This window comes from Apostichopus japonicus, chromosome 8 (assembly GCF_037975245.1).
Source record: "Apostichopus japonicus isolate 1M-3 chromosome 8, ASM3797524v1, whole genome shotgun sequence".
NCBI classification, from domain to species: Eukaryota; Metazoa; Echinodermata; class Holothuroidea; order Aspidochirotida; family Stichopodidae; genus Apostichopus; species Apostichopus japonicus.
In genome coordinates, this window is record NC_092568.1 from 33415440 (window position 1) to 33443156 (window position 27717).

Sequence of the window (27717 nt, forward strand, 5' to 3'; positions counted from 1 at the left end):
TTTCACTTATTTACTGTACCCTGAATAAATTTATTTATAATACTATTTATGTCTGTTTACTCCGAAAAATCTAGCAGTGCTTTCAATCACTTTCAATCGTCCGCACAAGCACATGTGACGTTTCACAACACTACATGAAACCCTTGGAAAGACATGTTGAGCGTCTCATGCAGCATGAAACCCCTGCCTAACTTGTTGCTAGTTCTTTAGTTGGAACTTCAGTTCTTTTTTTTTTCAAATTTCAAGGACCGTTTAAAATTTCGAAGATGGAAAAGCCTCGTTATGAAATACATATTCTATACCTTTTAAATTCGGGTATTTTCTTCCATTTTCCTATGGCCATTGTCAGTGTCCAGTACTACGGTAAGACGGTAGGCCTAGGCTAGTTGTCGGTTGTAAGGCGGGAATTTATCGTGGGGGGGGGGGTGTCTTCCCACAGCCCCGAATTGTGGGCGTACTAAACTCTTCGATTTGGGGCTGGGCAGTCCAAAACTGCATAAAACCCCCAGCATATAGTGAGTTCGTTCACAACAAGAGTGAGCACTGCAACCCAAGCAGACGACAACTTTTGGAATGCAGGTTTCCCGTACATGTAGCATACATGATTGAGTCACATGTAGTATAACGTTAGACTCAAATAAACCAAACACCCGAGAGATCACCCTTTGTGATTCAAGATTTTCTTTTATAGAAGAGGTAAGTATCGTTAAATGCATCAAAGATTTAGTCGATGCAATATTTGCATCAAGAGAATAACTCTACGACTACGTACTGACTGCTCGTGAAGTTAGGCGTAAGTGACATTTTGCGTCAGCTCTTCGCTAACGTACAGAACAGAGCTGTGTGTTGTTACTGTGAAGATGACTTTGACTGTTTAAACTCGGTCATATCAAAGTTTACTTTTGTGTGAGGGTAAGCTAGAGCTTAATTATTCGGAGGTCGTCATTAACAAAGATATATAAATAAAATAATTTAGACAACATAGAGTAGATACAAGTGAAAAAGGTTCAATAATCTCAGAAATGTATTATGGTAGGTTGAAACACAAAACGTGTTAGGCCCTAATACCAAAGTGAAGACGTGGTATTGGTAAGAAGAAATTAATGTAAGTTGGCCTATATGTAGTGTCTTTATTAGTACTAAGGAAATAAGTAATGTATGCAGTACAAGAAATAAAAGCTAAACAAAGTAGTAGATTGAACCTGCAGTATGGTCGATACCACTTATTTGGTGCACCCAGAAAACGGTGCACAGCTTGTACAAATTGTTCCATATCACCGTGACCGTAGTACTCAACATACTTGTCTAATCACTGGTGTACTGTTTTACTACTGTTTTACTATTTAAATACACATTACCATACCATTACAATCCAAAGCTATTAATGATATCTGCAGTGTGGAAGGCACCCTTTATTCCTTGCCTACCTTGATAAAAAATAATATATAAACACAATCTTGCGATGACGACGATGATAATATAATAATAATAACTCCTATTCCTAGTCTCATAATTTCATATAGTGCAGAATCCATGAAAAGTTGCTCAATGCACTAAGCAGGTGATGTCAAATAGAAACATCTAATCACAATGTCAAAAAGATGAGTTTTAAGATGATGCTTAATCTGATCAAGGGAGTCCAGAGACCTAACATCTACAGTACTCGAAGTGAGTTCCACAAATGGGGGGCAGCATGACGGAAGCTACGACCCCTGTTCGTTTTCATTCGAGACACAGAAAACCATCGGGCTTCATCAGACAGTGGTTACTTCTTGGGTAAAAACTTGTTTTATAGTAATGTGGTTAATACATGAAGTGAAAAAGATTGAAACTTGAAAATATCCTGTGTTTTACTGTATATCAAACAGGTCAAGTGAAATGTAGTTTCAAGTCTACGGGAACCAATCTTACATTCACTCTGAAAGATTGTCAAGTTTGTTTTAATGACGTGTAAGTGTACAACTTTATTAAAATGAAGCAATCTTTAAAGTCGATAGTTAACAGTGTCTATTAATTGATCACAACTGTAATTGATCACAATTGATTGATTGATCACAACTGTAAATAGGAAATGAAAATGTTTGTGTCATTGGGAAAGATATAGGCAGAATCATGTAGAACTGCACACTTAAGTTTCTTAAAAAAGATAACAAGATAAACTGTTTCAAGTTCATCCTTAAATTGGAGTACACGCCTATTGGATTGTTGACATCATCTAGCAGTGAACATAATAATAATGTTAACTGTTTGTAAACATAAATACATGGCATGTTCAGTGACTAACCTGATTAGCAGATCAAAGTTTCAAAAGAGTTTGTTAATCTGAAAGATTGTAAAGTTTGTTTTAGTGACATTTAAGAGTACAAATTTATCAAAATGAAACAATCTTAAATGAAGCGATCTTTAATAAAGCTATCTTTGGAGATTTTGTAGATTAAATTATCAGTTTGTAGGATCCAGGTAAACTCTTATCAGTCTTTTTCAAGTATGTTTACTGTTGTTTGCACAACATTTATTAGGATCTACCATGTGCAGATAAAAGCAGTATAATCAACATGAGTAGCCAGTAGCAACAGTCTCCTATTGTAACTGGAAATAATTCAATAAATATAAGGCATTTGAGCTAAATTCGAAGCCTTGATATGATGGGTTTTGGGGAAGTTTTCCTTTAGAAACAGATGATTTACCATGAATGGAGAAAAGGTTAGAAGCCCAGTAATCAAATAGACAGATGTAGTGTGATGTTATAGCATGACTTAGAAGATTTTGACTTATTGTGGACTTTGGGCAGAAGAAATGATTAAAAGCATTGGGTTTATGTCGCGATTGACTGCATGGGTGGCGCCATTGACTACTGAACTAATGTAAAATGTGAATATCCCAACCAGGAAAAATTCTTAACGGTCGTTGTACCAAAGTCCTCATAGGCGTAGGAGACTGGGGGGGGGGGGCTGCAGCCCCCCAACCAATTTTTGTGTGAAATTTCGGGCAACATGCTGAGATTTTTTGGGCACCCACGGAAACAACAATAATTTGCAATGTGTTTTTCAATGCTTATATTATTATGATCATTGCAACGACTCCCCCAATAATTATAACCAATATGAAAGGGTAATAACACGAAAAATGATGGTATGTTATGGCATGTGATGTAATAACCGATGAATGCCTAGATATGATATGCACATTAACAGCACCCAAAAAGATGTGGTTATATTTTTCGGGCAAGTTGTTACAGCCCCCCCAAATCAAATTAGGCTCCTACGCCTATGAATGTCCTAGACCACCAAATTTTCTGTTTGGAAAATCGATTCAGCTTTGGAGGTCGCCCAAGGGTTGACTAGTTGTTTACAAGAAATTCAGATTACATTGTAACTAGCACACGCACAAATAGATAACATGATAACTTTCCAAATGTCATTGGAGACATGGAAATAAAACAAACATTTGGTAAGCCTAAAGTATGATCCACACAAAGGGAGTTTACTGGCACAAAGCTGCTTCACTATTCACTAAGCCTACTCATCTCTCCTACAGTGTAAATATTGGTCTTTTTTTTTACAACACAGTACACACAGTACTGTATGGTAGTTTGCTGCCTTATTTTTTGATTTGTTATAATAATATTAATCCAAGTTTTTTGTTTGAGCAACCAAAATTTATTTGGGACAATTTGGAATGTACAATTTAGAGTACATATGGCATAAGATATGAAGGATGTGAAGACAGATCTAAGCCACTTGGTAGTTTTTATTGAAGACATTTTTGTATTCAGTTATTAAATTTTTCCTTTATTCATTTTACATTTGAGTTTGTCTTTAAATCCTGTCCCTGCACTGTCTGGGTATGTATCCAATAAAAGCGGTTACATCGTACTACAAGGTTACTGTGGCTTCTGACTGGCACCCACAGCAAAGAAATGGTTATATATAGGGATCACTACCAACTAAGGGCCGGGTAGCTCGGGTGGTAGAGCGCCGGACTTGCAACCCAGAGGTCACTGAGAGCTCTGTATGCTGTAGCTCATTGGATGAGAGGCGATGATATCGGAGCGTTTGAATCTGCATTGCATATAAAATACAGTACATACAGAGAAAGGAATGTGAGGCAAACATTAATGATGTATGTTGTGGTATGTTGTGATGTGAAGAATGTACTGCACATATATCTGTCTGGAGCAGCTGGCATGAAGGTGAACGAATGTGAAAAAGGAGTAAACATAGTTTGAGACAGTCTTGTTTGTCAGTCGCCCCAAACCGCGTGACGCCCTCTGAAAAAGTTAACTTTCCGTTGCTTGCAAGTGAATTTTTTTTTCTTGTTGCTACAAAATGCAGACAGTAATGAAACGTGATACCTTGTTATCTTTTATCTGGACCTGAGATGTCCATCGCTGCTATGTATACTGTGCTGTGGGTAGTAACTAAAGCTGCATGTATTGACTGTACACTAGTGTCTAATTACCGACGGTAGCAAGCTGTGTGTGTATTTTCTGGGATCGATGGTAGTGTCTAACACTTCTGTTACACCTCATTCGAAACTAGGTCATATTACCGGCATCAGACGTTTCTTTGAGCTCGAGTCTTCACTCCCGTTAAGTTTGATCAACTACTGTACAGTATCTTCCTCCATAAATGTGTCTCTCATTTCTTGTTTGTCATTTCTTTTTGTTTTGTGTTTTTCTTGCTCTGATTGGCTTAAATGTAGCTCAGCGTTTATATGTACAATGTACAGTGAATGATGCGTATACCCGTTGATCAAGTGTGCAACGGATTGACTGTGTACAAGTCTTGTATGCACAGTATCTATTAAATTATGTTGTGCAAGTTAATAGGCAGGTCTAATTTTTTTTCGCAGGACCAGTTTAACGCCTGTGTTGTCCATGATTTCTGTCTGTCTGTGTACTAGTCAGGCGCATAGCCAAGGGGGCCAAAAGGGACACGGCCCCCCCTTGAGCATATTTTTTTTACTTTTTTTTTTTTGATATTGCTAGTAATTTCAAAGTAAAAAAAAGTTACATGCAACTTACAAGGCCTGGGTAGTGCCATTTCCAGCGATCTGGGAGGCATTTTCGGCCAAAATTTTCTTGTACGCTTTGCGCCAACTCATGCTGGTGCTACGCTTATATAGTTTGCCTACAGGTTCGCCCCTCCCTTGGCAAATTCCTCGCTACGCGCCTGGTACTAGTTACCATTACGTAAGAATGATCCCTTCAATTAACATCCTTAGTACCAGTCATCTCTGATGTGAATATGAAAGTGCTTGTAAACAGGTTTCTAAAAGTAATTCACCTGCATGAAACAGTTTGCCTTGTGTATACAGGGTATGGAATGTTCCCATTAGACTTCCTTTATTAAAACAAAATGTAATTACTGTGAGCATATTGTGATGTTACTACATACAGAAGTACGTGTACATGTTCTTTGCAACAACAATTTTACATGATTAATATTCATGATGGGTGGGGCTTTATGACAAATTGTCAAAGACAGCTGGTAAATATAATATCTCAACAAACACACCCTGAATCAATGTGATACTGTACTTGGTAGATAGATTACTGTACCCATGATGAGTAGATGTGCCCTATTGTTCTTGGTTCTCATCTCATGAATATTAATGAGTGGATAGGGCTTATCCTAAAATGTCAATGTCTCTGCAACCATAGGTCTGATTTGAGTTGAAAAATCCAGAACAGTGAAAAAAAACTTCCAGCCTCCACTGGGATTCGAACCCAGGCCTCCAGCTCTATATGCAAACACCCTAACCACTAGGCTATGGATGCTGATTGTACAGTATGTCCAGAGGTTCGAAACCGGTAAGGAAGGTCATAATTCCACTGTAGGCTTTGTCGCCTTTATCGAACAATACTAGTTCTGTTTTGGTGAAATATTTGCCTTACTCTAGAGATCAAACATGATTCTAACCAACTCGAAGTCATTTGTGATTCCTAAAGCCGGATCTCGAAAGAGATACTTTGAACAGACTTTTGTTAAAGAAATGGAGGTATACCACGAAGGCAAATTATTATATAAATTTGAAATCATAACAAGTTGGAATCTCCAGGACAGTGAAAAAACGGCTAGCCTCCACCGGGATTCGAACCCGGGCCTCCTGCTTTATATGTGGACACACTAACCACTAGGCTATGGACGCTGATGGTATGTCCAGAGGTTCGAAACCGGTAAGGAAGGTCGCAATTCCACTGTAGGCGTTTGTCACCTGTATCTAACAATACTAGTTCTGTTTTGGTGACATATTTGCCTTACTCTAGAGATCAAACATGATGCTAACCAACTCGAAATCATTTGTGACTGATATATATCATTGAAGTCCTAATGAGTTGGGAAATCAAGAACAGTGAAAAAACTTTCAGCCTCCACCGGGATTCGAACCAGGGCCTCCTGCTTTATATGCGGACACCCTAACCATCTTATATATATATATATATATTTATATTTATATATATATATATATATATATATATATATATATACGATTCCAAAAAAAATATAATAATGTGGTTTATTGGATCGATGATTAAATTGTTTCTATATACTGTACAGGCCTACAACTTAATTGTTATCGATATAGAGACAGTTGGTTGGTTTTCATTGGCATAGTCCACTGAACCGCAGATGAATTGCAAACTAACCAGGTATGCCGTAAAGAAATATTACCCAGTTTCTTCACATTCTGAATAAATTTACTGTATTTATGTACATGCATAGTTAGCTTAATCTTTAATGAGCAAATTTGGTTATTATGACCTACTTAAACACGTGTTCATTCTTAACGTTACTAGATGGTTAATATTAATAAATGTGTGTTATTACCCCAGATAAGCATAAGTGCACTAAAATAATTTAATTTTGATAATTATCCCATCGATAAACAGAAACTATATAGTGTGGACAAACTTCCCATTCGAAACTTCTTTTTCACCATGTTACACTACTACACTTCTTGATCTACAAGTGTGTCCTTTCGTACACCCTGCTTATTATTAACACCCTGCTTATATTATTCCAGCCTCTCATTGTTCCAAATACTGTAACACTGATAATTTATCATTGTTCATAAATTTACCCAATCCAGGCAAGTTTTAACACTTGCTGAGATCCCAGATCTGGGCCAGATATAAGAATCCAGATCTGGGCCAGATATGGAATATCAATCTGGGTCAGATCTGCTCCAGATCTGGAATGTATTTCTGGATCAGATAAGAAATTGGGCAGATATAGCATTATATAAAATGACATTTTATATGGCCCATATAAAATTTTATCTGGAAAAATCTATTGAATCCATATCTGGGCCAGATAAATCTTTATCTGGATTGACTGTTTATCCAGTTATATCTGGCTTTATATGGCCTGATAAATCTTTATCTGCATATCTGGAATAACTATGTAAGTGGGTTATGTTGATCAAATAGGAAATAAGTAGCCAAAACTGGACTAGCATTGAGGGTAACTTTCCAGCTTGATCAGTTATCTCTGTTCTGGTATGGAGACCCATACAGAGAGCAAGACACACACGAAATATAAACACAGAACTCAACTGCATTGGAATATAGTAAAACACATTTTTACTTAACATTTTCAAACTGATATATAATTCATTTACATTCAGATTTTGGGCCCAGGTAAATCATATTTTAAAGTACTTACTAAAATAAACTGGCATCGCGCGGTACCACTAGTACACTTAAAAATATAACTTCTTTCACATAGTTTTTTCGCGTAAATTCCCAAATTTGGGAATTTACGTATATCTGTCATGATACGACATGGTAAAACTTCCCCAACCAGATGTGGTTAAAGATGGCCAGATACACAGATATGGTTAAAGATGGCCAGATACACAGTTATGGATAAAAAATGGCCAGATACACAGTTATGGTTAAAGATGGCCAGATACACAGTTATGGTTAAAGATGGCCAGATACACAGTTATGGTTGTAGATGGCCAGATACACAGTTATGGTTGTAGATGGCCAGATACACAGTTATGGTTAAAGATGGCCAGATACACAGTTATGGTTATAGAAGGCCAGGTACACAGTTATGGTTAAAGATGGCCAGATACACAGTTATGGTTAAAGATGGCCAGACACACAGTTATGGTTGTAGATGGCCAGATACACAGTTATGGCTAAATATGGCCAGATACACAGTTATGGTTAAAGATGGCCAGATACACAGTTAAACAAGTTTTATCAGACCAGGTTGAATGAAATTACAAAGGTTCTAATGGCTTGATATAGTATATTCAGAGAGACTATAATCAACTTGATCACATCTTTAAAGATAAGTTTGAAGAGATTATTTTGACTGGACAGTGGAAGTTTACCCATCGTGCTGGAAAGCAAGCACTATCTTAAAAACTTACCCATCTGCATTAATAAGTAATATTACCGCATACATTAGGAGACTATATGCAGTAAGAAGGACAGAGCCCATTTTGTTTTTAAACCCTATGAAAATGTACTTTGTTCAAAGAACTACCCTAAATCTAGATCCAGGGATGTGCTCACACTGTGCGGCACCGGGCGGCTGTGCCCAGCAGTTCTGAATGCCGCCCAGCACAAACAGTATTTTAAACATTTCCACCCGGCACTTTTTTGATGATAATTTAACAAATTTTACCATAACCAAATCTGGGAGAATACATGGCACAGAATAGGAAAAATAGCACCACCTAAGCATACTTCATGTGCAAAATTTGTCCAGTGGGGAGGGTATACCCCACTCATTGTCCTTCTCCCTGGGTGTGGATTACACTACCGCACAATCTGCCTGGCACTCAAATACAGTATTCCTGAGCACATCCCTGTAGATCCAACTCTAAAAAGAATGTGGGTAAAAAAAGCTGGTATTGCAACATGATACAGATCTAACACTGTTTAAATTTGTTGTACAGTAAGTATGCTTTCTGTTCTGCGTTAACAAAAGCAGCTAGAATTCGAGAGATAGAGGGATTCACAGTTCAGCCTAAATTCAGAATTTTTCTTGAGATTTGTTTTCTATATTTTATATTTATGTTTTGGTGTTTTGTTTTGTTTGGTTTTATGAAAACACACTCTTTTTACATTTTATTCTTCTGCAGTACATTATGTTTATCTCCACACAAGTGGCTCGTGCAACATTAAGGGTGCTACTTCGACAAAGTGCAAATACCTGCAGCCAGCGCTTTGCGTCAACTTCCAAAAATTCTCTACCAGTGGTCAGCGCAGGATCCGGGGAAACAAGTCATCTACTTCAAACATGTGCAAAGAAGAAATCAGATCCACTGGAATATGAAAATCTGCTGGTAAGTTGAAATCTAATATTACAAGGAATTTTTTATATTTCTGTTTTTAATTGAAATATGAGAATGTCCGTGTAATTTTAGATCTTGAAGGTTCAACTATGGAGAAGGTTGAGGACAGGGATCCTTTAACCATGGAGTCTCTTCTAACTCCATGCTGTAACCTAATCTGTATGGTTGTTGAGAAAGCACTGGATGTATGCTTACAGTGCATACCAGAGCTCTACATCTAGTTGAGTAAGAGGGCAGGGGAAGGGGGAGGGGGCGATGGGATACAAGGAAGGAATCTAACACCATCAGAAAGAGGGCAGGGGAAGGGGGTGGGGACAAAGGGATACAGGTAGGAATCCAACACTGTCATGTAGAGGGCAGGGGAAGGGGGTGGGGACTAAGGGATACAGGTAGGAATCCTATACCGTCAGTAAGAGGGCAGGGGAAGGGGGTGGGATGAAGGGATACAGAGTAGGAATCTAACATCATCAGTAAGAGTGGGGGAAGGAGGGTGGGGATGACGGGATACAGGGTAGGAATCTAACACCCTCAGTAAGAGGGCAGGGCAAGGGGGTGGGGACTAAGTGATACAGGTAGGAATCTAACACCGTCAGACCAGCAAGCTGTTGACTTTTTTTTGTGATTTATTTAAACCACATTTTGCTAAACATGCATCATTGGGAGATGCAGTCTATATTTCTCTTGCCAAAGCTGGTGTTCTATGCACCAAACCCACACATCCCTCTCACAGTGCACATAGTACACACTGTATTGGTTGTTCTTTTTCATGCAAGGTATGCTAAAAAATCTAGAGTCTGATTTGCCCGTCATCGTCAGCTGATGTAGATTTGTAACGTTACTTTCCCTTGTGTAGATATAGCTAAGTTTGCGGTATATGGCTATCATATATGTGCACTCAAATATCATAACGTTAAATCATTGTTGTCACATGCGTATGTTTTGACAAGAAGCGTTTATGTCATGAAGATGCACATGAGTTGTTTCTGAGACTATCACGTAATATTTGATTTACCTTGATCACAAAATGTTATGAGTTGAGACAATCTATGAATTTTGTTAGAAGCTAACATCTCTGATACTGAAAAGGACTTTTCATCTCACAGTATGTTGCTCTCTCCGTATTGAGAGTTGCTAATGTATAATGTGCCTTCATACTACAGTAATCTCTTGGTCGTAAACTTGCATAAATTTTCGCGGTACCTTTGACCATGTGCTGCAGTTATTTTTGGGGTGATTTTTTGGGTGCAACGTCCATGTCTAAACTACTGTATTTCATGCATCGTCAAATGTAGGGAGATTGATTTAATCGACATGCGTAAAAAGTTATTTACATTCTATCATGTTCGTGGAGCTGGTTGTTTGCAAATACTGCAAAGCAGCTAGGGTACATGATTGATCAGGTGCTCTATGGTTTCGCGAGCAACTTGAAGGGCACAATTGAAGTACCTTTAGGCAGTACACTACACTGAACTACTGCAGTTAACTAAACCTGCCAAGCAAGTTCTTTCGTAAAGCGAAATCCTTTCGGAGTTTTGATTTGCATAGGGATTGAGTGGTAAATGACATAAAAATACAGAAACCTCGCTCAGGATTCTGACGACGTCTTCAGCTTTGACTACAGTGTCACTGTTTCTGTTATGTTGCTGTGTTGGAAAAATCTAACGGTAATAGTAGTTACCAACTTTGCGATCCGTGTTGCAGTCATTTCCGACAAACCGCGGTCCCCCTCACAATTTTGCAAAGTCACTCATTTCCAGGAAAGCGAAAACAAGCTCGAATAAGTTCTGCTCGGGAGACCAAGGGCATTAAATTATAATGCTTCATATATAAAATTTTATGTATTTGATTAACATATAATAAAATGCAAAAAGGTACGGTATCATAACCCTCATATTTTCATTGTATCAACAGCAAGCATCTCTGGGTAGCCAAGTCAAAAATAGTCAAATCGTTAAGAAGCTAATTTGTCAGGATGGCATGGTTGATGTCACTTGGAAAGATGACGGTACCAGCAGGTAGACATGCAACATCAGCTTTTTAGTTTGAATATCTTTCTCTATAAAACTTGAGCAGCAACGCTGCAGATGTGGCCCTAATTACTGTAGGGTGTCCACAAAAAAACCCCATATGATTACACGTATGAAAATTAAATCACAGCCGAAAGCTACTGTATCACTAAAAATCACTGATTGGAAATTTCTAGCAGTGAACACCAGTTTTTTATCAACACAGATTATTACCACTGTATGCCAGGCAGCAGAATTGTTTACCTTTCAACTTGATAAGATGAACATATACCCTGCATGCTATTGATTTAAAATTCTGGTGCATTCTGTGAGGAACATCAAAATTTAAGTCTCAAGGACCAAGGGGCCTGGATTCTTGCACTGTTTTGGTAAAACCAAGGGCCACTTGAATGTAACCAAGGGCCACTTGAATGTAACCAAGGGCCATTTTGTCATATTCTTATAAAGTTCCCAATTGTAGCATTTCTTTTACTTACAGAAATAATATGAAGAAACAAGAATTCATATATTATGAATCATTGCTCTTCTTTTCTTTTCCCTCTCTTTTTCTTATTGTTGACATTTTTTTCGGAGGGAAACGTGTGTGCGAGTAGTTGAATGGCTGTGCAGTGTACACTAAATGAACATAAAATAAAACATACTCTTGGCAATTGAGACTCTTGTTATTTTCCTAGTTGATGCGAGTCTTATAGTCTTTTTCGCTTTTTAAAAGGTTGATTTCCTGTTAGACTTAAATCAGAGTAATTAACCTTGTAATTCTGCCAATGTATTAACAGTGTGAATGTGCATGTTAATAGTTGCTCTAGCATTGTATTTGCCAATACTACTGTAGAAGACCTGTTGTTTAGAAGACTTTATTTTACGCAAAGAAATATATATAACAAGACCTACTTAAAATAGACACAAGTCACAGTTTCTCACTGCATTCCATTTCAGATACCATTCGAAGTGGCTTTGGTTCAACTGCTTCTGTTCTGAATGTATGCAACCCAACAGTGGCCAGAAAATTGTCAAACCTGGCGACATTCCATGGAAATTAACTGCTGTAAATGCCAAAGAATTTGAAAATGATGGTAATATCCTAGATTCTTCTGTCTTTATCCTTCTCTATTTTAGTCCCTACCCTCTTCCCTTAATCCTCTCTTTGTCCCTCTACAATTTATCTCCTACCTCTCCTCTTCCCCTGTTGGTTTCTTTCTTTCTTCACTCCATCCCTTGTGTATTAATCCCCTTTCTTCTATCTCTTTGTGTTCACCATGCTCATTAACCTGTCTGTATTCTGTGAGTGTTTTTGTCCCATCTGTTACTTGTCATTCAGCCTCTGAAGAAGATCCTGCTAGGATTGAAACATCAGGCCAACTTACTTTTACACATTCCCTTACACAGGCTCTTTAGTGGATAAGCAGTTTGCTAACAGTTTTATTTTAGTTTAAATAAGAACTTGCAAGAACTTACAGTATACTTCACACCTCTCTTTACACCTGCCTCCATTCCACAAATGCACTCAAATCAGCCCAGCCTCCAAAAAGTGGTGCACCCCACCCCTCCCCCTCACCCCCACACCCCCACTGACCTACTTCACAGTCACACCCATGTCCTCCTCCTGTTAAATCGTGTTGGTTTTCAAGATGATATCACTGGTATGCTCTGAATAAGTAACCTGTTAATTTTTTTTTTTTTTACATGAAATGTCAGTATTTGAGCCTCCATATACTTTGCTATCTGTATGTTTTTGTACACTGGTACCAGTTGTCTGAAAACCATAGTACTCAAAAGTGCAGGCTTATAGTGTAACAAGTTCTCATTACCCAGCATGCATCATGTGGAGTCTCTTATTAATTCCCAATGCTTTTGGTGGATTTTTATCATCAGCAGAGGTTAGAAAGTTAAACAGTTGTAAAATCGGGGTAAATTCAAGGCAAGAATATGTTATGAGAGGAGATCAGAAATTGAAATATCAATATTTCCCTTATGAAGTATGTACAGTAAGGGAGAGTAAACCATTAAATGAAGAAGTCTTACGGGTGGTTGCAGATGACCACGATTCATAATATTCGACTGTGAATGCTTTCAACAGGTCAACCGTCCAGATGGTCATAATGTAATGCCTTAGTTACGCCAAGACTTATAATACTAACATTCTAGAGCTAAAATTGTAGGGCTTTAGTTACAAGCTGTAATAATTGTGCTAATGTTTATATCACTTTCATGCGATGTACCAATGTGACTCATTCTGTTTTATTAAGGAAGGTTGATTTTTTATATTGTTTTTATCATTTATTGATGACTTCTTTGAAACTTGCTATATCCATCCTTCCATATTTCGTTGGACAGTTTTAAAGCTCTCTCTTTCCCCCCCCCTCTTTGAATCTTGGAAGAAGGAAAAGGAGGAATAGTTTTTTGCCCCTCGTTAAACTCATCCTTAGCAAGATTTCTTAAATTTATCAAGGTATCATGTAGACATAAAATTTCACTCTCACCTTTCTTTCTGCCACCACTGTCTTATTTTTTAATTTTTGTTTTGTATTTACAGATGGAGCTTTCATTGAGGTTCAATTTAAGGAGGTCAATCACATTGTCAGACTTCCACAGGAGTGGCTAAAGCTTTACAGTTATAGTACAGATAGTCTACAGGCAAAATCAGAGATGAGGGATCCTCCATATTTCACTCAGGTATCATAATTAAATCACAATATATCCCAATCATTATTAATGTATCGAATTAGTAGCTCACTTAAATATTAAAGGGATTGTGTGAACAAAAAGTATATTGGATGGTCTCATGAGAAGGGAGGGCATTGACCGGAGGGGCCGGTCATAGAGGGCGCACAGTGTTAAAAGGTTACCACTTCATTCTAGGCACGGTAGAACCAGAGCGCTATTAGGTTGTGGGGAGACAGGTAAGCTTGTCACTCGTCACTCATATGTAGCCAAACAAGTAAGTTTTGAGATCTCATGTAAGTATAAATGGATAGTATGAAAAAAATATATTAACAGAATTGATTTTGCATCACAACATTGGATCACAATAGAGCATACATAGTCACTCAATGAGGAGAAGAATATCTCACAGGATTAATGGTGCATACTGTGTGATAAGCCTGTACCCTAATTGTGGGTACTGCTTGTCGAAAAAAGAGGGCATAACTGTCACGGTTCGTTACGACAGATCAGTTTTGACACCACCGATGAAACAATACTGTTAATACTCATCAAAGTCCTAATACTGGAGAGCCAAGTACTGTCGGCACCAGGAGTCGTAACACCATTTCAGACTGTAAATTTATTTAAATTGGCATTCCAGGTCATTTCCCTATTTAGAATGTGGTCTGAGTATATGTGCACCATTTTATATTATAGAGTATAAGTAAGTGGGCTTGACGTTTCCATCCCAGCAGGATCTTCTGCAGAGGCTGAGGTCTCTGAAGAAGATTCTGCTGGGATCAAAACTTCAGAGGCTAAGGCCTCTCAAGAAGATCCTGCTAGGATCAAAACTTCAGAGGCTGAGGCTTCAGTCTCTGAAGAAGATCCTGCTGGGATCGAAACGTCAGGCCCACTTACTTTTACACATTCTCTTACACAGGCTCTTTAGTGGATAAACAGTTTGCTAACAGTTTTGTTTTATTGAGAATATAGAGTGTGATATTGTAGCATGATACTTGCAGCTTTGGTCAATGTTTCCCATTGACTAATCTTTATCTATAATGATTGATGAAAGTTTTACTTCTGTTACAGGGCCCAATCAAAGCCTTTGACTATCAGGCAGTTTAACTAATCTTTATCTATAATGATTGATGAAAGTTTTACTTCCGTTACAGGGCCCAATCAAAGCCTTTGACTATCAGGCAGTTTCAGATACAGAGAGTAGTCATTACTTTGAGTAAGTCACCTCTGATTTGTGTTTTTGTGATAAAAAATCTGGCTACTTTGTCACAGCCAGTTTTATATGTTGGTATGTTATTGATATAAACTGTTTGATATGTTAACAATCTAATTAATAAGTAAATCTTACTATTTAGTGTCTCCGTCTGTTTCTCAAGTCCACCTTTGTTTCAATCCTCAGGTGGTTACATAACCTCAACCTTAGTGGTGTGACCATAGTTAATAATGTACCAACAGAGACAGGAGCAAGTGGAAAGGTAGGTGCTGAAAATGTCAACTCTCATAGTATGTTTAAGGGCATTGAAGACTCGCCCCAAAATGCATGCCGACCTCTTATAAAGTTAACTTTCCGTTGCTTGCAAGTGAATTTTTTTTCTTGTCGCTACAAAAATGCAGACAGTAATGAAACGTGATACCTTGTTATCTTTTATCTGGACCTGAGATGTCCATCGCTGCTATGTATACTGTGTTGTGGGTATTGACTATAGCTGCATGTATTGACTGTACACTAGTGTCTAATTACCGAAGGTAGCAAGCTGTGTGTGTATTTTCTGGGATCGATGGTGGTGTCTAACACTTCTGTTACACGAAACTAGGTCAGATTAGGGGTATCAGACGTTTCTTTGTGCACGAGTCTTCACTCCCTTTAAACATTCTCTAGAAGGAACTGGAAATAATAGAAAACCCAAGAGATAGATTGTAAAATGTAAGATCATTGGTTACTTGAAAAGATATACCGTTGCAGATTGTCTGCTTTCTCCCTTTTTCTGTCCGACTGTCTGTATGTCTTTCTGTCTGTTTGACTGTCTGTATGTCTTTCTGTCTGTTTGACTGTCTGTATGTCTTTCTGTCTGTTTGACTGTCTGTATGTCTTTCTGTCTGTTTGACTGTCTGTATGTCTTTCTGTCTGTTAACTGTCTGTATGTCTTTCTGTCTGTTTGACTGTCTGTATGTCTTTCTGTCTGTTTGACTGTCTGTATGTCTTTGTCTGTCATCCATCAGTCTGCATGTCTGTTCGTCTTGTGCATCTTTCTTCTAATACAGTTTACTATGTGTACTGTTAGTTATTAAATGAAAACTCAGTCTGCAGTTAGCTGAGATCCAACCAACCAAAACAGCAAAGAACTTGAAGATGAATGCATGCATCATGATTAGAAGTAAAGGTTAAAGTTGAAGGCAGAGAGAAAGGGATATGGGATGGGGTGGAGGGGTCGGAGAAGGATTTTATATGCAGTACTTATACTAACATACGTTTTATATTTGAATTCTATTGTCACATCTATTATTTTATTCATTTTCTTATATACAAAGGCTTTTTTAGATTAGTATGTTTTAGTCTTTGTTCTTCTCAAACTGATCAAGTATGTAATTGTACTTTATAACTTTTCAGGTCGGTGAACTAATTGGACCTGTTACAACTACTCTCTATGGCAAGGTAAGACCAATAAATGGCCATTGATTCTTTGCTCTTGAACTGTTAAACATCAATACTGTTACTCTGAGCAAATTTAAACTACGGTGTAACACCGTAGCAATCCCTGGATGCATCTGACATTACACGAAAGGTTAGTACTTAACAATGTTGAACTGAGTTGAATTATCATTTAGTGCTAATGGTCAGAGGTACTAGTATGGTCAGAACTACTAGAACTACAGCTGTACTAAAAACTGAAGTAAATTCAGGTGTCTGAACTATGAATCTCGCTGGAAATTTAAATGTTGAGATTTAATGAGTTTTATCTTTGGCTCCAAAAGAATTTAAACAAATGACTGCATGAATACCAGTCAGCTAGTGTGCTTCTGCCAGCACATTTATCCAATGCTAGGTTGGATCCATGTAGATATATATATATATTTGAAGTGGTAAAGAGTTGGAAAATGCAGAACAATCAATAACCTTCTAGCCTCCACCAGGATTTGAACTGATTGTTTGTCCAGGATTCAAAACCAGTAAGGAAGGTTGTTGTTCGCCACCTGTATCGAATAATGCTAGTTATGTTTTTGGTGACATATTTTGCCATACTCTAGAGATCAAATCATGATGCTAACCAGCTTGAAATCATTTGTTCCTGCTGTTAGGTTTCAGATGTGGTTGCAGTAGAAAATCCAATCAACGTTGCATATTCATCAATCAGCTTGGACGTTCACCAAGATTTAATGTACTACGAGTCTCCTCCAGGCCTACAGCTCCTTCATTGTTTAAGGTACTGAGAATCCTTACTTTGCCTGTGATGGAAATATTTGCGAAACATAACTTTGTCGAATTTGGATCTCTCAAGTGTGGTTGTTCTGATTTGTGGCAATTTCTGGATATATAGCATTCTAACAAGGAGACAATTGTTGTACTGTAGTTGAAGGATAATTATATGAGATCATTTCAGAGAAGACTTAAACCTTAACAAAATATAATAAATTAATCAATAATGGATACTTGGTTGGAAAGTTATGGTCAACGCTTTAAGCAAGTCAATAAATGTTTGGCTGGATTGAGCTGCAAACCATGCAGCTACCATATGATCATATTTACCAGCCAAGCTTTCCTATTAGTTGTTGGCAATGCCTATTTTAGCCATATCTTTGCTGGTGATGCCAGTCAGAAGCTACTGTAATTTGCATACCTTGGGATACCATATGTCCCAATTAATTAGCATTGTCCCATATCTTGCAACTGAAGTATATCGTCCCTCGGGCATACTAAAATGTCCTGATCTTGTAATGGTCTTTGTGACTTTCAAAAATATTACTGTTGTGAAGATGTACAAAACCCAAAAAAATTGCACATGAAGTACACATCACTGTATGTGATCAAATAAATAAATTTGTTTTCAAGGAGCTGGAAAAGCTGCATAACGTGGGCTTACATAGTTGCAACAGTTACTAACACTAACGTTTATCAAAGAAATAACGCATTGCATATACGTCTGATTATTTTCACGTTTTGCTTGATTTGCAGATTTTGTCCGCAAGTCACAGGAGGTGAGAGTCTATTCATCGATGCCTTCTATGCAGCTGAGAACTTTCGACAGGAGCACCCACACCACTTCCAAACCTTGCTTAAAGTACCTGCCACGTTTAAGAAAATACATTTTGACAGGTGAGTGGTTAACTTTATCTTTGCTATCTAACTTTGCCACTGGTTTTCTAGTTTATGTCATGTTTTTTTATCTGTGGCATATTTTGCTTTCTTACTTTGCTTTTTTAGTTTGTTTTTGTTTATTGCTTGTATCATATTAAAGTTGGTGCTTTTTTTTCTGTTCATATTTTCCTTTTTCTGAATCTGTAATGAATAAAACAAGAAGCAAATATCAGGTTAAGTTTTTTCAAGTCTTTTATTTTCTTGCTCTCACTTTTTCAGAGACAACCCTGCAGCATATCTGTACCAAAGACCTCACATCACAGTTAACAGTCACCAAAAGGTATGATGCTAAATTGTACAGATGACAAGATTCATCTCTTGTCTAATTAGTCTTTGTAATGTTCTCAGTTCTTCATGCATATGAAAACTTTTGCTCTTATAAACGACCCATTATCGGAGAATTAAATGCTGTTGTATATGCACAGGAAGCGTTGTTGTTTTCGCTCTCCGAAATTGCTGTGAGAGCACTGCACATCGGGTGCAGTCAGATTAGCCGTGTAAAGGAGGACTTCACAAAATTTCTTACGATGCTTTTGATCTGCTGGTGAAAAGTACGAGCCTTAATATTGACCAATCTTATATTTTATATCACTAGAGAGAAGAGTCAACAAACTTTTCTTTGGCATAGGAAAGCAATTGGTTACACAGTCACACTCCCAGCAAGCACAATGTAAGCATTGAGAGATAGGGACATTTTGAAGACGTTCACTGCTTTACGAAGTGGTTTTCACTTTTTCAGAATAAAAAGTACAGGCTTTAGTTCACACGCATAATAAATAACGACACATTATCATAAAGAGGACACAATATCCTTCAAAATGACATAAGAAAGAGTTTTCTGAGTGCTATACTTAGAAAGCTATGAAAAGAGTTAGCGCAAAATGTGCTTATTTTGTAGCGATATTTGCTCCGTAAAGGGGTGCTTTGTGAAGAGTTCCGCAAAGATTCCATATGTCACCTTACATACTAACTTTGCTAGATGTTTATCATTGATTGGTTCATCTGTTTCTGTTTGTGTGTTTGCTTGTTCGATACTCAAAGTGGACGTGTAGCATTGAACTATTTTCATGCTTTCTTCTCTAAACAGATTACAAATGTTATTTGGTCACCACCTTTTGAAGGCCCACTTCAAGTCTCAGAGGTAAATGATAATTCCAAAATGTAGTCATTTTGTTTTGTATTACATGATCAGTCAGAAATCTCTTTTCATGCTTTGAATGTTTTATACTTATGGATTCTTATAAGGTTGTTCCTGAATTCTGAATTCAAGCTTTGCTGCAGTTGTCTTTGATATGCAGGATGTTATTGACAACCATTGTTTGTTCTTGTCTTATTGTTGCAATGTTTTTAGGACAGACAATAAAAGTTGCATTAAGCATTTTAGTATTTTTGTCAAGATCTGCTTCAGCAATACTCATCTATTGAGGGAAGCATGAGGCACCTGGCAGCATTTTGAAATCACCATTGAAATGAACATTAAATGGTTAAATATATCTTAGGAAAACAATAAAAGTTGCATTTAGCATTGAATTTTTGTCAAGATCTGCTTCGGCAATACTCATCTATTGAGGGAAGCATGAGGCACCTGGCAGCATTTTGAAATCCCCATTGAAATGAACATTAAATGGTTAAATATATCTTAGGAAAACAATAAAAGTTGCATTTAGCATTGAATTTTTGTCAAGATCTGCTTCGGCAATACTCATCTATTGAGGGAAGGATAAGGCACCTGGCAGCTTTTTGAAATCACCATTGAAATGAACATTAAATGGTTAAATATATCTTAGGAAAACAATAAAAGTTGCATTTAGCATTGAATTTTTGTCAAGATCTGCTTCGGCAATACTCATCCGTTGAGGGAAGGATAAGGCACCTGGCAGCATTTTTAAATCACCATTGAAATGAACATTTAATGGTTACTATATATATTTATGGCTATATACTTAGAGTTCCCTGGTTATCTGTAGGCAGTTTAACCTAACGGTATTATTCATATGACCTTGAATTTCCCCGTGAAAGTCACTCTGAATAACTGTGTGTTTACTTTTGGCACTGTTAACTACAAAGTCTCCCTGATTAAAAACAAAAACAGAAAAATATTGTGCAAGATCATAGGTACTATGGAAAGATGGGCCAACACCGGTGGATGAATTACAGATGTCATTGAGAGATTAGACTCAATGCCATTTTCAATTACTGTACTTTGGACATTCTAAACTAGGTTTCTAAATATAGAATTTGATACCACAAGCAAAGGTTAATGAGTTTGTGTTTTCATTGTTTACATAGTTAACACATGTTACTCTAGCAGTTGTAACATAATTTTGGTTAATATGTTAAAAACAGACAAAAGTGTCATCCATTGGTGCCTAGTTGGTGCTCAGTTGGTGCTCAGTTGGTGCTCAGTTGGTGCTTAGTTGGCATTGTCACCTCTTGAATGATAAAGAAAAAGGACATTTGATATTTTCAAAAATGGTTTAAAATTTTTCAAGCATGTTTGTTGTTGCATTTCAAAGCCAATTATTGTCAAATATAAGCCCTGGACCTAGCAGGGGCTTGTCCAAGATTTTAAAATGCTTAAAACTTAACATGTTAGACATACAACGTTGAAATATGAGGCATATATAGGCAGTAAAATAAGTTTAAAATTAGGTTAACACACAAGGTTGAGCTGATATAAACTACTTCTGAGTAAGCTACTTTTGATAAACTACTTGTGAGTTTTTTGTGTCGAGTTGAAGATGGTGGTGCGTACCCCCCCCCCCACCCTCCTTACGTGGACATGCACCTGCCTAATACCCTGTTTTAACAGAGATGCCTAGCCCGCTTTGTCCCTATGACTAAAGTCATTGATGCTTAGGATATATACAGGCTAATCTTGCCTTAATGGCAAAAGAGAGAAACTGCTAAAACTTTGAACCCTAAATACTGATTGAAGCTGATGAGTATTGTCATATTGTGAGGCATGTGCTTAATATTCTGTGAGTCATATTCGATATCTTTTCATTCCAGGAACTAGTTGAACCCTACTTTGAAGCCTACCAGGCATTTGCTGAGACAATACACAAAGCTCCTGTTGTAAGTGTAAACAAAATTTGGATCAAACAAATATTGATTATTAGTTAACTTTAACTTTATTATTTTATGCTTCCTGTTACAAAACCAAACCATTTGTAGACTTGGGTAAATATTTGCTGTATTTCCAAAGGAATTATTATGCTGGTTGTCTGCTTGTATAGTGTTATAACATGGCAATTTGATGCCAATATACAAGTTTGACAAAAAATTCAAAACTCTTCTGATTATAGAAAACAAAATTATTCCAAATAATCTTTTTTTCACAGTAATATTTGATTTTTGATTTTGTGTCAAAAAATGGGTGTTATTGTCTTTAGTTGTTGATTTTGCAAACTCAAATTTTGTAAGACTTACATTTCCAAAACTATAGACAAACAATTCCATCTCATTGAACTGAAAAGCTGTCGCTGCTGTGAGGTTAACAGTGGTTTTAAAAAAAATTAAATAATAATAAATAATAATAAATAAATAAAATAGTATCAATAAATAATATAAAAAATAATATAAATAAATAATGAAATTAATTAATTAAATGAAAAACTTTTTGACTGATAAGTTTGGCCATTCAGGAATTCATGAATAATCAGCAGATCAATCCGATGTCACTTGATCTCAGTCAAAGAGATGTAATAAGTGTGTGTACGATGTGACTTGGCTGCTGAAGTATGAGTCATCAGGACTAATAGAACTGGGAGTATGATCATTAGTATAGTTTTCAGTTCTAGATTAAGTTTGCATTTGAGTATATGAACATAGGAGAGTACCCATACCAGCAGAAGTGGAAACCAGTGTTATCCTTATGAATATTCATACCATTTAAAGTGAGGCCATTGGTGTGTGGTCATTGGAGTACCCATGCCAGTGGATGTGGAAATCAGTGTATGTCCATATGAGTTCCCATGTCAATAGAAGTGGGAATTGGTATATGACAATCAATACTATTAGAAGTGGGAACGAGTGTCGTTCCATATGAGTTCCCATACCACTGCAGGTGGGAACTGTTTTATGACAATACTAGTAGAAGTAGGAACCAGTGTATGTCCATATGAGTTCCCATACCACTACAAGTGGAAATTGTTTTATGACAATACTAGTAGAAGTAGGAACCAGTGTATGTCCATATGAGTTCCCATACCACTAGAAGTAGGAATTGGTATATGACAATCCATACTAGTAGAAGTGGGAATCAATGTATGTCCATATGAGTTCCCATACCACTACAAGTGGGAATTGTTTTATGACAATACTAGTAGAAGTAAGAACCAGTGTATGTCCATATGAGTTCCCATACCACTACAAGTGGAAATTGTTTTATGACAATACTAGTAGAAGTAGGATCCAGTGTATGTCCATATGAGTTCCCATACCACTACAAGTGGAAATTGTTTTATGGCAATACTAGTAGAAGTAGGAACCAGTGTATGTCCATATGAGTTCCCATACCACTAGAAGTAGGAATTGGTATATGACAATCCATACTAGTAGAAGTGGGAATCAATGTATGTCCATATGAGTTCCCATACCACTAGAAGTGGGAATTGTTTTATGACAATACTAGTAGAAGTAGGATCCAGTGTATGTACATATGAGTTCCCATACCACTACACGTGGGAATTGTTTTATGACAATCAATACTAGTGGAAGTAGGAACCAGTGTATGTCCATATGAGTTCCCATACCATTAGAAGTGAGAATTGGTATATGACAATCCGTGAGGGTAGAAGTGGGAATCAATGTATGTCCATATGAGTTCCCATACCACTACAAGTGGGAATTGTTTTATGAAAATACTAGTACAAGTAGGAACCAGTGTATGTACATATGAGTTCCCATACCACTAGAAGTGGAAATTGTTTTATGACAATCAATACATGTAGAAGTGGGAACCGGTGTATGTCCATATGAGTTCCCATAACACTAGGAGTCGGAATTGGTATATGACAATCCGTACTAGTAGAAGTGGGAATCAGTGTATGTCCATACCAGTACCCATACCAGTAAGATTGGGAAACATTATGCAGATACCCTTCTCCTTCCTATCACAGGTCACCCATCGAATGGTTCCTGGTGATTGTTTAGTCTTTAACAATCGTAGAATGCTCCACGGTCGAAACTCGTACGAGCTCAACGGTGGAGCGAGACATTTTCAGGTATGTCTGCATATTCAACTCTATTTAATGTAAACATGATTAGCCTTGACTCTTATTTAGAGGATATTTTTGAATCTTTCAAGATAGTAGATAAATGAGCCTTCATATACAGTATGGACTACCAAGGGCTTCAGAATACTTTTAACAATTCAGTATTTATTGTTGTTATGTAGGGTAAGAAGTGAACAGAAAAGCTAAAGGAAATTCATGTTGATTTTGTCAGAGCATTTATAGCAATAGTGCAGGTTGCATTTCAACACCAATTTCATTTTCCAGTAAGTTAATAGTTTAAATTTTGTCAAATCTTTTACTTGTCAGAGTGATTTTTGTTTGTTGTTGTAAGTCAAACAGAAGCTTGATTTGATCATGTTGGTTGTGAATTTTGCATCTCTCCCACCAAGTCAGGTGACATTTTAACTCGAAACTGGAGACTAAAATATATATTTTCTTGGGGTTCTCTCCACAGGTCTGTTATGTTAACACAGATGATTTCATTCAGAGGGTACAGGTAGAACACATCCGAAGAAAGACAGGGCAGTTTGCTAAAAGGGTTGGCAATCAATGCAACTTTTAAAGTTCTTTTTTTCCCCCTTTTTTCTCTCTATGTCAAGATCAAATATTTCAAGTGCTATTATGTCTTTAAAAAGGAACTTGGTCTTCCAGAGTAGTCTTTTCATTTATAAGAAGAAGAAGATTATATTTACTTTTAAGCCAATAATTTTTTTTTGCTTTGAATTTAATTATTCAAGTATTTCATCTCAAGGAAATGAGAACAAAAAACGGAAGGGGGCAGAAATATGTTAGAAATTTAGAAAACCATGTTCTAATTATCCTGGTGAAGTTTGCAAACATAATGTTCCCTCCAGACTACCCTTTTCAGTCAAGTGGGGCCGAAAGCATTGCTGGTTGAAGTCATGCCCAGATCATTACGCTTTGTCCTTGGGGCAAGACATTTAATCCCAGTTGCTTCCTCTCTTCACCCAAGTGTATAAATGGGGACCTGCGAGGTAACTTGTAAATATAGTTGTTTGCTTAATCAGTCTCACCAAGGGATGTGTAGATGTGGCACACTGTGGTACCCTGGCAGAGACTGTTGAAATTGTGCTTAACAAAGTTACTGGTGACCAGGGGTTACCGTTGTAAAGTTGTGTGAGAAGGCTTTCAGCCTTGATACAAACAAGACTGTGAACTAACTAATACAATAGTAAATGCGCAATACTGCATATCTGGGATAACTCTGCATTGCAATTTTTTTTTGGCTGAATCAATATGATGATATAGATAATTATGATACTGTTGCTCTCTACCAGCATTGGGTGAGCATAATTTGTAGATCTGTGATTTGTTTTTATGTATTTATTTAAATTGAATTCATATCAAGATGCTCTAATATGCACTTGGTTTGTTTCAACCCACATATTATCTCATGAAGAACCTAACCTAGCTATTTCTTTTTCCTTTATATGCTACAGAGTTTGTTTGGAATTAGGTTTCAAATTTATATTTAAGAGAAATTTTATACATCCTTATAGACGTATTCTGATTGTTATTATTTATAAAAAATGTAATTTATGAGAACATTTGCGATCCTATTGTTGTTTTTTTTGTACTAATACCAAGGAAAGTATTTCATCTTTGCTTTATTCATTGAATACAATGAATTTGATAGATATATGTATATGTGTTATTATATAAGGGGAAATGAAAGAACATTTCCATTAGAATAAAAAATTAACTACATTTCTTTGCTGTAAAATTATTATATTCTTTTACAAGAAGGTTTGATAGAGAGGAAAGAAATTTTACATTATGACAGGATTCACTTTTAGGAATTAGGAAGGAATTGTCTGGTAATAATAGCTCAATAACGGGTTTCATTATTCTACCTACATCAACAACGGGTTTCATGATTCTACCTATATCAATAAGGGGTTTCATGATTCTACCTATATCAATAAGGTGTTTCATGATTCTGCCTATATCAATAAGGGGTTTCATGATTCTACCTATATCAATAAGGGGTTTCATGATTCTACCTATATCAATAAGGGGTTTCATGATTCTACTTATATTATAAGGGGTTTCATGATTCTGCCTATATCAATAAGGGGTTTCATGATTCTACCTATCACAACATGAGTTTTATGATTCTGCCTATATTAATAATGGGTTTCATGGTTCTACATATTTCAATAAAGGGTTTCATGATTCTACCTACATCAATAACGGGTTTCATGATTCTACCAATATCAATAAGGGGTTTCATGATTCTACTTATATTATAATGGGTTTCATGATTCTACCTATATCAATAAGGGGTTTCATGATTCTACTTATATTATAAGGGGTTTCATGATTCTACCTATATCAATAAGGGGTTTCATGATTCTACCTATATCAATAAGGGGTTTCATGATTCTACTTATATTATAATAGGTTTCATGATTCTACCTATATCAATAAAGGGTTTCATGATTCTACTTATATTATAAGGGGTTTCATGATTCTACCTATATCAATAAGGGGTTTCATGATTCTGCCTATATCAATAAGGGGTTTCATGATTCTGCCTATATCAATATGAGTTTTATGATTCTGCCTATATTAATACGGGGTCACATGATTCTGCCTATATTAAAAAGGGTTTCATAATTCTACCTATATTATAAGGGTTTCATGATTCTTTCTGTTCTGGCCAGGCATTACATATCACATGGTATTGCAGTAGTACAGGAAACTTAAATGACATTGTAAAATCAAAATCATAGCCGAGTCCCTTGAGCCATTTATTGTATTCTTTGTAACAAGCTTGTTTAATCTAACAGACTGTTAATTGCTAGCAAATCTATTTACCACTGTGTTTAGTGATCAGTGGTATCGTTTATGTTAGCTATGATTTCACCACATTACATAAAAGATGGTTTAACTTTTGAGGGGTTTCAAGATTTTGCCAATAACGAAAAGGTTTTTTAATGTTTATCAATAAGGGGTTTCAGGATTATACCTATATCAATATGGGGTTTCAGGATTCTGTCAGTATTCATAAAGGATTGCATGATTATACCTATATCAATAAGGGGTTTCATGATTCTGCCAATATCGATAAGGGGTTTCAGGCTTCTGTCTGTATTCATAAAGGATTGCATGATTATACCTATATCATTAAGAGGTTTTATGATTCTATATATATCAATAAGAGGTTTTATGATTATACCTATATCAATAAGAGGTTTTATGATTATACCTATATCAATAAGGGGTTTCATGATTCTGCCAATATCGATAAGGGGTTTCAGGCTTCTGTCTGTATTCATAAAGGATTGCATGATGATACCTATATCATTAAGAGGTTTTATGATTCTATATATATCAATAAGAGGTTTTATGATTATACCTATATCAATAAGAGGTTTTATGATTATACCTATATCAATAAGGGGTTTCATGATTCTGCCAATATCGATAATGGGTTTCAGGATTCTGTTTGTATTCATAAATGGATTGCATGATTATACCTATATCATTAAGAGGTTTTATAACTATGAATATTGGTAATGGGTTCCATAATTCTACCTATATCATTAAGGAGTTTCAGGATTCTGCAAACTCTATTAGGGGAGGAGGGGGGGGGGGAGTTGAAATACAAAGAGTTGCTGTAAAGGGCTTGAACATGGTGACCATTATTTGGCAGTACCTCTAGCATATTTTGGTTTATACCAAATACCTTTTTAACACATGAATTGAAAGCTTTGAGGTTAGTATGGAGTTATGAGTTGTTAAAAGTTGGAGGTATTGTCCCAGTTGAATGCTTGCTAATTGTCTAGGAATTATTTTTTGAACAAATAGTAGTATATATGACCTCGGCTGTCTTCTCCATTGAACCGTCGTCCAAACTACTATCTGAAGTTGGAATACAAATGAATATATATCCATAGATACTTTCTAATATGTTAAATTCTTGGTTTACCTGGATTTTTCTATTCCTTTCCTTGTTTGTAAACATTCATACTTTGCAAACAAGAAATGCGGTGAATTTTGGAAATATATGATAAGAATGAACAGTCTCAGTGGTTTCCTCTTTTTGACTCCATGTTGTTGTTGTTGTTTCCATTGTGGGCATTAT

At 36.6% G+C, this 27717-nt stretch overlaps 1 protein-coding gene across 4 annotated transcripts; it reads left to right on the forward strand.

Annotated features, from left to right (window-relative positions):
- The first annotated feature begins 228 nt into the window (after positions 1–228).
- On the forward strand, positions 229–27653 carry LOC139971670 (gamma-butyrobetaine dioxygenase-like). Of its 4 annotated transcripts, none has more exons than XM_071978337.1 (15): positions 229–363; positions 9109–9312; positions 11233–11336; positions 12285–12421; positions 13882–14021; positions 15167–15228; positions 15412–15487; positions 16621–16665; positions 17310–17434; positions 18184–18324; positions 18586–18646; positions 19454–19507; positions 21379–21444; positions 23490–23594; positions 24061–27653. In XM_071978337.1, the coding sequence occupies exons 2-15, from the start codon at positions 9115–9117 to the stop codon at positions 24166–24168; spliced, it is 1422 nt and encodes a 473-aa protein (XP_071834438.1). In that variant the 5' UTR covers positions 229–363; positions 9109–9114; the 3' UTR covers positions 24169–27653. The 4 variants fall into 4 exon arrangements, with proteins under 4 accessions (XP_071834438.1, XP_071834435.1, XP_071834437.1 ...); XM_071978334.1 differs by lacking the exon at positions 229–363 and adding an exon at positions 467–696; XM_071978336.1 differs by lacking the exon at positions 229–363 and adding an exon at positions 781–912.
- The last annotated feature ends 64 nt before the right edge of the window (positions 27654–27717 follow it).

Coding starts and splice junctions, on each gene's coding strand:
- LOC139971670 (XM_071978337.1), top strand. CDS start 9,115: ATGTTTATCTCCACACAAGTGGCTCGTGCAACATTAAGGGTGCTACTT. Junction 9,313..11,232: donor TGGAATATGAAAATCTGCTG/GTAAGTTGAAAT, acceptor TTGTATCAACAG/CAAGCATCTCTGGGTAGCCA. Junction 19,508..21,378: donor GCCCACTTCAAGTCTCAGAG/GTAAATGATAAT, acceptor TTTTCATTCCAG/GAACTAGTTGAACCCTACTT.